This window comes from Uncinocarpus reesii, genomic scaffold (assembly GCF_000003515.1).
Source record: "Uncinocarpus reesii 1704 scaffold_1 genomic scaffold, whole genome shotgun sequence".
Taxonomy (NCBI): domain Eukaryota; kingdom Fungi; phylum Ascomycota; class Eurotiomycetes; order Onygenales; family Onygenaceae; genus Uncinocarpus; species Uncinocarpus reesii.
This window is the reverse complement of record NW_003052500.1, coordinates 623517-636704: the sequence shown is the minus strand read 5'-3', so window position 1 is coordinate 636704 and position 13188 is coordinate 623517. Positions and strand designations below refer to the sequence as shown.

Below are 13188 nucleotides of genomic sequence, written 5' to 3'. Positions count from 1 at the left end.
ATCATCACACAGCCTTCAAGGTGCTATTCGCTTGAACTAACATGGACGCGATAGGGAGAAGATTTGATTTACGGCCTGAGCTCACTTCCATCCCAATCAGGACGCGAATCTCCTCATAGCCCATCATCCACAGAGCCATCCCTTATCCTCAGCACCCTCTCAAGGTCCCGCCGTCAAGGCGTCGACGGAGGTGTCGGGCCTTTTGACTTCTCTGCTATATCATCATTGTGTCAAGTCGAACCTTTTTTTGCTGGCAACTCATTAAGCTTACTCTGTTCGAACCATTGCCGGAACCTCAACGGTTATTTTAGCCGCCTCTAAAACTTACCTTATCCTTCGAGTACTGGACTTACTACGCTTAGCTTTCTCTGTTGAACCACAGGGCACCTCTGACTAGGAGCTCTGGACTTCCTCACGCGAGAAGATCGAAGGTAGAGTGACAAGGCAGATATATATTAGGTTCACCAGGGATCGCCCAGGTAACTTTTTCCGTTTATCCTACATTTTCATCTTACTGCTTTCGTTCTTCCTTCTTCACCGTTGTTTTACGCCGATCTTGTTATCTTGTTTTGGTTCAACAAATGCTTTCCTCCTTTGTTTTCCCGTTGTGTATCGAGACCCCTTTCCAGGGTTGGATATATACTCTGTTGTTCTCGTCCGCAATGGTAGGATTATCTCGTCTAATTGCTTCGCTAAAGGCTAGAAGAGCCAGTAAGCTCACCATGAAACGGAGGCACACGGAGTTCCAGCAGGATATCGCCGTTGCAGGCGCTCAAACTGCTTCTGCGATAGCTCAAGCCACTCCTGCTGGAAACGTCGCCAAAGCCCCGACAACTACTGAATACAACACGCTTCCTGCTTCTAATGCCATTAGCGCTCAAAAAGACTCGCTCTGGGGCCTGATTCTTGGGGTTTTCCCTGATATTTGCCCGGATTATGTTCAAAAGGTCTATCGAGAACAGCGGAAACGTCTCAAAAACTTGCCTGATGAGAGCGCGCTGGTCAATGCTATCCTTGAATCTGGCCCATATCCCACCCTACAAGAGCGTAAACGCAAACAACTTGAACAGGCGAGAAAAGAGGAATTCAAGTTTGGTATTGACGATGGTATCACTAGAGACAGACGCTACTTCGATATTGCGTGAGTATCCTTTGCCGAACTTCCTAATCCTCTAGGCACCCTATTATACTTTATTACATATTCTTTGGCATTGAATGGCTGTATCAAAGATCCCCGGAAAGCTTTCCCAATTCCACAATACTATTTATGGTTTGGTTGGTCGGCTGGCAGCTCATAACTAACGCTCTGCAGCCGAACCGCTTTACAAGTTGACTTTCAAGATATCCCTTCAGAGTTTGTCAAATCGACGCTTCAACAATGCGGAACCCTTTATTCGGCTTACTTGCAACTTGCGAAGATTGATTATCAATATGACAATCTCAACCCTCCCCCCATATCAAAGACAGGCCGCGAACCCTAAAAAATTGAAGTTGTCGCATTCTTGCACAAATCCAATAATCAGTGCGCGCCGTCTTGCTTTAAATAATGAGTTTCAAGCTGCAAGAAGCACAGTCAACCGCGAAAAAGGTATCCTAGTGATGTCGAACTTCAAGATTTCAAATGTATGTCATTACTGACCAATGAGCATTAGCAACATGGAGCGAGAAAGAAAAACTGGCAAAGTTCGAAAAAGAAAATGAATTGATCCATGCAGCCACCGATGGCCTCATGGAATGCAAATGCTGCTATATGGAGGTCCCTCTCAACCGCACAGTTTCCTGTGTTGGCAAGGAGGCTCATTTCTTTTGTGCTACATGCATCAAAACAAATATGGAGACTCAAATTGGCTTCATGCGATATGAAATTCACTGCATGGACATGAGCGGGTGCAAGGCTGGATTTCATCGGGAATCACTTACAGAGATTGTAGGCGACGCCCTGGTGAAGAAGATTGATCAATTACGTCAACGCGACGAAATCGCAAAAGCTGGGATTGATGGCCTTGAAGAATGTCCATTTTGCGATTTCAAGGCCATCTATCCTCCTATCGAAGAAAATCGAGAATTTCGATGTATGGATACCAATTGTGGTAAAGTGAGCTGCCGGTCTTGCAAGTTAGAAAGCCACATTCCACGAACCTGCGAAGAGGCTCGGAAAGACAAAAATGTCCCTTTACGCCACAAGATTGAGGAAGCTATGAGCGAAGCAGTTATCCGCATTTGCCCAAATTCAAAATGCAAAACACCTATCATAAAAGAGGATGGTTGCAACAAGCTGTACTGCAGTAAATGTGGAATCGTGATGTGCTATATCTGCAAAACGGACATTACCGTGGCAGGATACAATCATTTCGCAACCAGAGGAGGTGCATGTCCACTGCATGATAACGATCAGATAGATCGCCGTCATTATCGCGAAGCAGTCAAGGCTCAGGCGGCGGCTACCGCAGAAGTGTTGAAGGCCAACCCCACGTTGAAGGCAGCTGACATTGAAGTGGAACTCCCAAAACAACTACCTGAACAATCCGTCGTCGCCGATCGAGATCGAGCTTGGGCCCTTTACAATCGAAGGATCCATCATCGCCAGGGCCTTCAGCAGGCTATTGGTGCAGATAGACAAGTTCCCGCTTTTCCGGGCAGACCTCAGGGGCAGGTCCATCAGGTACCCCAACCAGCCCGTCCGCTTCCCAATCAACCCATCAACCACCCAGCGTTTCTGCCGGTGCCTCGGCCACTACCATTTGCGTATGCTCTACCAGCCGTGCAAGGCCGTCATCCTCCCTATAGGCCTCCTTCGCAACTTCTGCCCGCACGGGTTGGATTCGTGCAAGCGACCAACAACAACCCCTTGGCCAACAACAACAACAACAACAGCAGCGGCAATAACAGCAATAGCAACAACAACAACAACCGCCATCATCGCCACCATCACCACCACATGGATATTTTCAATCCCGCGGAAAGAAGACAACTTGACCTACAACTTCATCTGCAACATTTTGGAGCCCGGCGCTTTCACATGCCCCCTAAGGATGGCGGTGTGCAGGCTGTACTTCCAGCAGGAAATGTTGATACCCAAGGCCGAGCCGCCCTAACCACCAATGGAATTAATGGGATGCCGGGAAATGTTGCAAATGCTCGGCCGGCTGATTATCCTCGCGCCGAACGACCTGGAGGCCACAGGGCACGTCGGAGTAGCGAAGCCCTCAGACTTCCTGAACGTTATGGCATACTTTAGATAAATCAATGCCGATCTTCCTGCTAGAATGCTGGATGGCTTTCTATGGAGTTCTTTCTTTATTTAAGCGTACCGTTTCTTTTTCTTTTGCGTCCTATAACTTATACCACTCTGCATATGCATTTCGGTGTTCTTTGGTGTATAAACAAGAGGTTTTCAACTACGGGAGGCTTAAGAGGGGTTTTTCATGAACAGAAAAAGCCCCCCCCTACCATCATGCGGCCCTTCACTGCGGTTTGGCTTCACCTCTTGTTATCGAAGGCTTCGCTCGCTACTCTTAGTCCTTTGGTTGGAGCTATCCAGGATAAAGTTTCCCCCTTGGTACGAGTTCAGATGACAAAACATAGCACAGTCACAGCTGGCTTCAACTTGGGAAATTCTCCTAGGTCATTTTGTTTGGATGGCAATCATGCGAAGAATTTTGATTTTTGTCTTGGCGGGCGGTGGATATGAATCTAACAACCTTGTTCGCGCATTCCTTTCTTCTATTCTTGCTGGTAGAACTTTGGTAGAAGGTCATGTACACCTTTGGAAACGGAGCTTGAAGGGTTCATGGTTAAATTTGGTGTTTTTGTGGCTACAACTCATTATTTTGGCTAGGAGGTTAGGGGTAACCGAGAGCGAGTTCAACGAGCCCTATCAACTAGCGATTGTCTAGAACGGACCTAAGTTTGCAACGAAGCTAGGAACGAGAAGATAGATTTGATGGCACTGAATAAAATCGAAATCTAAAATCCCTAGCAGCCTGGAGCTATGCAAACTCGAACCTGAAGGCGAAAGGACAACCACGGTAGAAAAGGGTAATCGAAAATTAAATTAGGGAACCAAGGGCATTAGTATCATCACGGCTAAAGAGACTATCATACCAAAAAAGAAACAAGGTCATCAAGCTGGAGCAACAAATGCGCTCGGGATTATAGGGACTAAAAAGGGGAGTTATATCGCATATTCGGAATTAAGGCGGTCCAGAATGTCGAATTTCCCGAATGCTTCCTCCACCCATACTTCTAACTTCATCTCGCCAGCATCAACCCTGCGAACAGGAACGGTCTGAGCTCGCAGCTGAGAGGCCATTTTGGGGTTGGCAGGGTTATTGTTTGAGGTGTTGTTTGGAGCTTCTGCTGCGCCATTTCCAGGGTTTCTTTCGGGGAAGTCGCCGTTCACATCTTCAATGGGGACCGAAGCGAGGCTATCGGGCTCGGTCGGGATCCACACCTGTTCTTCCTTTGTGACGCCGGCGGGAGCATGTGCCTCCGGGCGCACGGTGATGAAAAGAGAGAGGCGGTACTCCTCATGTTGGGGGAGCGGCGTGAGCCTCGCGCATGCGGATGCCAATCTTGCCAGGACAGCTCGAAACTGCGCTTCCATGTCAACGGCCGATGTGGATGCCTCGAATGCCGCAACAGAAGTAGAAACATTCGCAGCTTGTTTGGTGGCTAGAGTGCTTGCGAACGGGGTATGGATATCATTGGTGGAAACTCGTGGCATCCGGGATACATCAAAGGTGAACCGTTCCAAGGGCCGATTCGTTCTTGCGGAGACGATGACGAATGACACGGCTGAAAGTGTGGATTTGAGCAGCTCGACCTCGACGGAGGCGCATGCATCGCTAACCCAGGAACATACCCGCGGGTGGCGAGACTGCTTGACGGGGTGGTTGTATTCGCGAACAGGGAGAAAAGTGACAGGCGGGTATACAGAGCGAAGATATAGAATCTGGTGCATGCTCACGGCGAGGAAAGAAGAGAATGAAGAGACCAATCGGGCATATGTGTCTGGAACACCGCTGGACATGGTGGTCGGGCTGCTTGGCGGGACAATGGCAGAGGCTTCTGCACGAGCTACGGTCGTCGGGAGAGATGTTGCATCGGCGGCTGGCGGTGCGGTGTCTGCGACTGCCAGCCGAGTAGGTTGGTGAGCCATCATCCTGACGTGAACAATCCAACAGGACGGCGCTGAGAGGTAGAGTGTGTCGTCAAAGCCAAGAATAACGGCACAAAGCACTACTGGATATCCTTCTTCCCGCTAGCAAGGGTGATCTCGGGGCTGGCTGTTTCTAGCGGTAGCAGCCCGCTTAATATGTGATAGACAACGGAAGAGCAAGCTGAACAGTGAAGAGCAGCGGGATAGATAGGGTGACAAGCTTGCTAGCCGCTGGAGGAGCAAAGGAAACACGGCTAAAAGAGACTCTTAGTCACAACAAAACCAAGCTAAAGAAACAGTGAGCCTGAGTGAAGAAAAGAGAGAGAGAGAAAGAGGGAGAGAGAGGATTGAAATCTGCTGGTGATGGTCTGCTTCTTCAGTCTGAGCAGCATCAGAATAGCATCACGTGCCAGGTGGATGAGATCACCGACTTTGGAAGATCGGCCATTAAACTATTGGGAGCTTCCTCCAGGGCCCGGATGGAGAGCTTCTTGTAGGATCGTCCCGTCAAGAGCATATCGACTCCGAAAGCAGCTTTGCTTTCTGACTGCGTGTGCGACTCCAGAGAGCCACAACACTAGTATTCGCCCTGCGGTGTCTTTAAGTTGTTTTCGATCTACACCCTAGTCCAACCCGGCCGAGTCCACGTTTCACCTGTGATGGATGCTACGAAGGTTTGGGCGGCCCCTGCTAGCCAGTTCCTCAATCCTCGGATATCCTTCCATCTCGGCCACGGCATGCTGTGAGGAGACTGGGGCGCCCGCCGCCCGGTGATGAGGAGCCAAGGCTGATAACGTGTGCTTTTCGGTTCGATGGCGCTTATGAGTTACTTGGATTGCGCTTTTTGACATCATAGACTCTTTAGGATGAGTCGCTGGTCGCATTTCGCCGAATCGGACAGCACCATCAGGGCTGATCGGCTGACTGGCGGCCTTTGTTCAACCAACAGGTTGGCCTCGCATGAGCATTGAACGGGCGTCCAGGAAGCAAGAGGAAGGACAGAAAAAAATGGTCTTTAGCTTTATGGCTTTCCCTTGTCCATGGGACTCTATAACTAAATGGGCCGTGTCTCGGATATCATGCAGTCGAGCAGCTCCCTTGACGATGATCGTCCACGACTGATTTTATCTTTTAGGAGAATGCTTCCACTGCGGAGCCAACCATAGGTGCTCTGATATTTGGGTACCATCACTGCTTGGTACTGGGACGGGCGCTCCACAATTGAATGAGTTATAAAAACGAAAAATCTGTTCCTGCAGGTAATCAGTACCTTAACTATACAAATCGCTCAGCAGAGTTTGGCCCCAAAAGGATTGGACCGGGAGCATCATACCCGGGAGATATGGACATACTTTATTACTTGCAGGAGAGTTTTGATATTCAGCATGGCATCAGCACAACCATCGCTGGATTTAGTGACAGTGCTGGACTAGAAACCTCAGCAGGATATGAATTAATTGTAGAAAGTGCCTATCTGGGGGCTGGCTATTGATAATTCCAGTTGACTATAGCAATGATCAAGCCGAAATGTCAGTTGACAGCTCGAGGTTGTTCCCAGGTCAACAGCATGACTTGTGGGATCACATCAACTCGGCCCCCTCTCACATGTCATCGCCAAACCAGAACAACCGACTGGCATTGCTTCTCAACAAACCTTGAGCGACATTGCAGTCCCAACTTACCCTGAATCTTAAAATATCAGCAGATTCCCTCGAGCATCATGGAGCAGCAGCTCCTCCAGCTCCTTGCAGACACCCAATCGCCCGCCCCTGCAACGCGCAACAAAGCGGAGGGGCAACTTCTGAGCCTCTACTCCAACGAGCATTTCCCCCTCTCCCTCGCGTCGATCGCCTCTCATGCCTCCGTGCCCGTGCATCTGCGGCAATCAGCGCTGCTGGTGCTGCGAACGTTCATCGTGTCAGCGTGGTCGTCGCAGCTGGACGAGTTCAAGGGCCAGGTCCTCATCAACGACGCGAACAAAGTGCATCTGAGACGCGTTTTACTCGAATTAGCCATCTCACCGGAAGACGACCGAAAAGTGAAGGCGTCTGCGAGCTATGTGGTTAGCAAAATCGCGAGTGCTGATTTTCCAGATGACTGGCCGGAATTGTTATCCACGCTACTTCAAGTGATCCCCGCCAGCAACGAGGCCCAACTGCACGGTGCTCTGAGGGTGCTGTCTGATCTTGTCGAAGGCGGGTTCAGTGAGGAACAATTCTTCAATGTCGCAAGGGAGCTGGTATCGACCGTCTTCAATGTCGCAACTAATGTCGCCCGCAAACCTATTCTACGGGCACTCGCGGTGTCTGTTTTCCGCGCGTGCTTTGATACTTTGGAAATGGTGCTGGAACAACATAAAGTGGAAGTGAAAGCTTTCATGGACGAGGCGTTGAATGGATGGCTGCCATTCTTCAGCGCCATTCTCAAGGAGCCGCTTCCTCCAACACCGAGGGAAGAAGACGAGGCTTCGGAATCCCAAGGTCCAGAGCAATGGAGAGGATTAATTGCTTTGAAATTACAAGCTGTCAAGGTAAGCTCTGCTGCTTGTAGATCTGGTTAGGGTCATGCTTGGACTAATTGCTCTTTTCTCCTAGACCGTGATGAAAATCCGTCAAGTCTTTCCTACCCTCCTCACCCCGCATAGTACTGCCCTCTTCACCACGGTCTGGACCGAATTATCAACCCTGCAGACTGTATACCATGATATGTACATTCGAGACGAGAGACAAGGGAGATTAGAGGATGCAGATGGCCTGCCGTACACACTCGACTTTTTGGTCCTTGAAGAATTGGACTTGATGCAAACTTTGCTGCGAGCCCCTCCAGTGCTGAAAGAGCTGGAAAGTCAACTACAGGCAGCAGGAAGTGAAGCAACCACCTCAAGTTGGTTACCGGATGTGCTCAAACTCGCCATCTCGTACTCTCAAATTTCCACCGAAGAGGAAGGCCTATGGGACATTGACGTGAGCCTTTACATTTCCGAAGAAAGCTCTGTGACATCAAATTACACGCCCAGAACGTGTGGCGGTGATGTCGTCATTAAATTGGGCGAGTGGCTTAAAGTCACAATTGTCAAATCGCTTCTTGCGTATATCAATGTTGTGTTCTCGGATACGACTTCAAGGTAGACCTCCCCACACGCTTCCCATGAGTCACCACGGCTAACCGTTTGGATCTAGCTGGAAATTGCGTGAAGCTTCACTTTATGTGGTTAATCAACTACTTCGGGATTTCCACGAGGTCTCCCAGAGCATTCCACTGGACGTGGCCAATGGCTTTAACAATTTCATTCAGTTTTGCTTGCAGCAAGACGATATTTTTCTCCGTGCGCGCGGATATCTCGTGGCTGGCAAAGTGGCAGTGACTGCTGGAAAAGAATTCCATCCAACAGCAATGTCGTATCTAGAAGCAGTTATCAAGGCTATCTCTAATGATTCCTCCGAAGTTGTTCAAGCGGCTTGCATTTGCGCATTACAGGACTTTCTCCCTAACCTTCCGCCAGATTTGACGAAACCGTTTCAACTTCAGATGATTTCCACTTTGGCTGACTACACTGCCGCTCATGATCTCCGTGATATGACTGAAGGGGATGACCTGAAGTTTACTTTGGCGGACACCGTACGGGATGCCATCATGGTCGATCCCGGAATCGTCCTTACTTCCAATGCTCTTGATCTCTTGTTCAATATTGCCAGCAATGGAGCGAGCAACCTACAGTTGGGAATGATAGTTACCGAAACCTTCGAAAGGATTGTAGAGTATATGGCTGAACAGGGCCCTGATGCCTATATCCTGCTCTGCGAAAAGGTCTTGCCCTCTTTGAATGCAGCCATTGACGTCGGAAATCTGACCCAAGAAAATTCATTGACCAACCTAGCGGTGGAGCTTCTGCGTGCCCTGGCAGAGAATGGCCTGGAACCGCTCCCTCAAGGCCTCATCGCCACGGTTATGCCAAAGTTGAATCGCTTGTTGCTTGCATCTACTGAGGCTGACTTGCTCCCTCCAGCGACTCTCACTATGAAGCATATGCTTGCGCATGATCCTAACCAGTTCTTTGCCTGGCGCGACCCCCAAACCGGCAAGGATGCGGTTGAGAGTGTCTTGATTATTATTGATCGTCTTTTAGGTCAATCTCTGGAAGACATCGCTGCGTCTGAAGTCGGTGGACTAGCAGCCGAATTGGTCGAAAAGGCCGGTGCAGAAAAACTTGGCCCATACTTCCCTCAACTGCTTCGCGCAGTGGCCCAGCGCCTCGCGACAGCAGAAAAAGCACAATTTATCCAGAGCTTGATTCTGGTGTTTGCGCGTTTGTCCCTGGTCAGTGCTCGAGAGGTTGTCGATTTTCTTGCACAGTTAGACATCAACGGACACTCTGGACTTAACGTTGTCCTCGCCAAATGGCTTGAAAACTGTGTCAATTTTGTTGGGTATGACGAGATCAGACAGAATGTGATCGCCTTGTCGAAGCTCTACCAGCTCGGGGACCCCCGTATTTCTCAAGTTCAAGTCAAGGGCGATCTTATTATACAGGACACAGGGCGGATCAAGACCCGCTCCCAATCGCGACTCAACCCAGATCAGTATACGGTCATCCCGGCTCCCCTGAAAATTGTCAAAGTCCTCGTTGAAGAGCTATGTTCCGCTTCTGGCGCAAAAGGAATTCACTCTGCTGCATCCGTGGCGGGTTTGGACGACCTCGAAAGTGACGATGAGAACGATGACTGGGAAGATCTACCATCGAACACCCTGGATTTGAGCCTTGGTATTACCAAGCAGGAACTGATGGCCTTTGGAGAGGGTGACAACCTTCGACAGCGTGACGATGCATCGCAAGCATACTTGACGCAATTCTTCCGTGAGGAAGCGGCTAAGCCTGGATTTCAAGAGATCTTTGCGGCTCTGAGCCCAGAGGAACAGGGGTGGCTGCGGAGTTTAGGACAGTAAATTGTGGGCGATGAAGCACTTTCTGCCATACTTGTGAAAAGAAAAGGCTTCAAAATAATACCAAAATTGATATTCTACATACGATGAGAAACGACTACTACATATGGGGGGCTTTTGTGAAAGAGATCATGAAGTGATGGTTCTAGAACTGGTCATGAATCGTGAATAGTTGATGCTTCTCGAGACAGTTAATTAACTAGCTCCAATAACTACATAGGCACATAGTTACCAGCAATGCTAGCGACTTTCCGTGCCATTTGTTTCTTATTTCCTCTTCCATTCAGCATCTCGAGTCCGCGCCCGGATAATTGCATCCCGTAGGGCTGAGACCCTAGTTGATGTCAGCACTTGGCTTGAGCTTGTGACGAGAGCACAGCCGGGTTGTTCAGCCACGAAGGTGTTTTGACGTAAATTCTAAACGGCGCGAACCCGTCCATATCTTTTTTTCAATTTTGGTGTAGTAGTTCGTTATATTTGAGAAGAGTCTCCCGCAAAGCGACGCAACCAAAAGAAGGTGCTATTAAAAGTCGGATGTTTCGGAGCACATCCCGGTGAACATCGAGAACGCGGGGGAATCGTCTGTTTGGTGAATTCAAAAACATCCTGCAGTGCAACAAAAGAATATTGAGGAACACGATGGGTTCATACACGGCTGGCATCAGGCCTGCATTCCTTGTCCTCGCCGTTCTACTTGTCCTTCTTCCTTCGCATGTCCATGCTTTTGGCGCTGGTAGTAAGTTTTGCTCGTCCTGTTTTTTTTTTTTTATAATCGCTCAGATTGCTACCAGTTTAACATGCTGTCTGATACTGACTACTATCTTAGACATCGCATCGATATCCAAGGTTGAAGGCAAGAACTGGCGCCATGGCGACATTGAGGATGTGCTCAAGACCCTGGCGTTTATCAAGGGCCATAAGTGGACGTCGAATATGGTCAAGAGGGTGTATTTCGGAAACTGGCTGAGAGATTAGTGGGTCTTTGTGGCTTTTTCTATATATCGTCTTTCTTTCTCGTTTCGGGAGCTATGTACGGTTCTCTAATGGCCTTTGCATGTACGGGCTGACGCTGTATGCCTTGGTTTTCTAGCTCGCAGGCAATGGATGTAGGGACTCTGCAGAAGCTGCAATCCGAAACAATCCGCGTTTTGGTATGGATCCTGTCATTCATGAGCTTTGGCTACGCCACGGGTGAATTCGAGGTTACCGCTGAGAGACTGGGGGTCTATCGACCGGAGGAGCATATTGAGTAAGTGTATTTTGCTAGAATTATTTGGTAAATTTATTGCTGACACCGAATAAAGTAACCCTAAAGACTATGCGGACAATAAAGATGCAAGGCAATACGACCAGCGTCTGCGCGGTCCTGTTAGACAAATTGAGTTGGAGGTTGATCCAGAAACCGGGATGAAGAACTACATTGCGAACGAGCGGGGAGATTGGGCTACCAGTGCAGGCTACGTCAGGTATAGCTTTGCGCGTAGCATCCATTTCGGGAGGCTTTACGCCAATGGGGGCCATCACAAAGGTCGCGAAGAGGATCTATGTGAAGCATTACGATGCCTTGGCCAGGGTTTACATACCTTGGAAGACTTTGGCGCTCACACCAATTTTTGCGAACTTGTCCTGCGTGAGATGGGTATGCATAATGTCTTCCCGCATACCGGGACGAGGACAATGATGAACATTCGTGGAAAGCATGTTTTCCCCCTGGTCACCGGGACTTTTGGCATGGTGGACTTCTTCCACTCAGTTTTGGGCGAAGCCACGGACCATTTCACTCAATCGGAGATCGACGAGGCTGACAATGCGTTGGGAAGTGCCCAAGCTAGCGGATCATCTGGGCCGTTGAATGGGTTGACTAGCTTACTGGGAAAAGTCCCTGGAATGGGAGACCTCGTCACCGAAGCGCAGCAATTGCAACATCAGTCTCAGGCCCAGGCTCAAGCTAACCAGCAATACCAATCTCACCATGGAGGTTATGGAGTATCTCGAGGATTCAACGATGGCCCCCATAGCCAACCGGCAGGGTATTCCGATGACACTCGGGCTAACGTTCCAGGAGTACCTGATTTTGACCCGCAGAAGACGATATCCCAAATCTACCCCATTCTTGTTTTTCGGGACAAGGTTGTTCGAAGAATCAGCGCGGTGGTGTCAAAGATCCCTGGGCTTGAATCGTTGATGGACAAGATTTCGGAAACACTGACAGTGTTTATCTATTCTCTCCTGGCTCCATTTGTCCGGCCTCTGATTACTTTTGCATCGCAGAAATTGCATCTCGGATCGTCCGAGGTTATCCAGTCCTCGGCGCAACACCAATTTGAACCCTGGACCGATCCCACCTGCACTGATCCGACACACTCTCTGCTTTCGAAGGATCATTTTTCGAACATTCTCAACGAGCCAGCGGGCAACGTTGCAGCTGCCATCTTAAAATTTGCTGTACCGCGAGTCTTGTACGCTTGGCAAAACGTCGACTTTCCGGTTGATCATGTGTTGAATGACTGCATGAGCGTGTTTCATCACCCAGCGTTGCGGGACATGCAGAACGAAGCGCATCGGACCATGTTTGAAGCTGTTCAGCAATGGGCGCATTCGAGACGGGATCGCGGAGCAAGCTTAGACCATATCTTGAGTGCGGAGAGCGTCAAAGCAGGGAAAAACCACACCACTGGAGGAGCTGGCCACGACCACGGACATGGACATGGACATGCACATACACATGCTCACGCTCACAGTCAGCCTCACCAGGCAGCGCCATATGGGCATCCTCAAGCTAGTCACAGTCAAGGACAAAGCCAGAATCATTCGACTAGTTCGTTTGCCAACATCCCAGGCCTATCTTCTCTCGCTGGATTTACCAGCGGGTCGCAGAGCCATCAGCCTCACTCTGGGTCCTCCGGTTCATCTGGAATGCCATGGGATAAGCTCTCAAACCTCCCTATTCCTGGGATTTCCAACCTAAATAAGCTCTCCAATTTCATCCCTGGTGCGAAGCCCGGGCATGGAAGGCGTGAGATGCCGGACGAGTCTGATGCCAGCGCAACTCAACAGCCACAGCATTCAGCAGCTCCAGCGTACCC

The 13188-nt window shown here is 49.5% G+C and overlaps 4 protein-coding genes across 4 annotated transcripts in view; 3 read left to right on the top strand and 1 right to left on the bottom strand.

Moving 5' to 3' along the window:
• Positions 1-722: 722 nt before the first annotated feature.
• On the top strand, positions 723-3238 carry UREG_00377 (uncharacterized protein; the record flags this gene model as incomplete). The annotated part of the gene is made up of 3 exons (XM_002540818.1): positions 723-1095; positions 1313-1588; positions 1653-3238. 3 exons carry the CDS (start codon positions 723-725, stop codon positions 3236-3238), a joined length of 2235 nt encoding a protein of 744 aa, XP_002540864.1.
• Positions 3239-4174: 936 nt separating this feature from the next.
• Positions 4175-5161, bottom strand: UREG_00376 (uncharacterized protein; the record flags this gene model as incomplete). Its single annotated transcript, XM_002540817.1, has 1 exon — positions 4175-5161. The coding sequence occupies one exon, from the start codon at positions 5159-5161 to the stop codon at positions 4175-4177; it is 987 nt and encodes a 328-aa protein (XP_002540863.1).
• Positions 5162-6881: 1720 nt separating this feature from the next.
• Positions 6882-10105, top strand: UREG_00375 (uncharacterized protein; the record flags this gene model as incomplete). The annotated part of the gene is made up of 3 exons (XM_002540816.1): positions 6882-7691; positions 7756-8285; positions 8341-10105. The coding sequence occupies 3 exons, from the start codon at positions 6882-6884 to the stop codon at positions 10103-10105; spliced, it is 3105 nt and encodes a 1034-aa protein (XP_002540862.1).
• A 636-nt stretch (positions 10106-10741) lies between these two features.
• Positions 10742-13188, top strand: part of UREG_00374 (uncharacterized protein) — a gene marked incomplete at both ends in the record, with an annotated part of 2929 nt that continues 482 nt past the window's right edge. The window contains 4 exons of the mRNA XM_002540815.1: positions 10742-10838; positions 10929-11076; positions 11193-11351; positions 11407-13182. Of these exons, the coding sequence (XP_002540861.1) occupies positions 10742-10838; positions 10929-11076; positions 11193-11351; positions 11407-13182 (2180 nt within the window). The remainder of the gene's footprint in view (positions 10839-10928; positions 11077-11192; positions 11352-11406; positions 13183-13188) is intronic.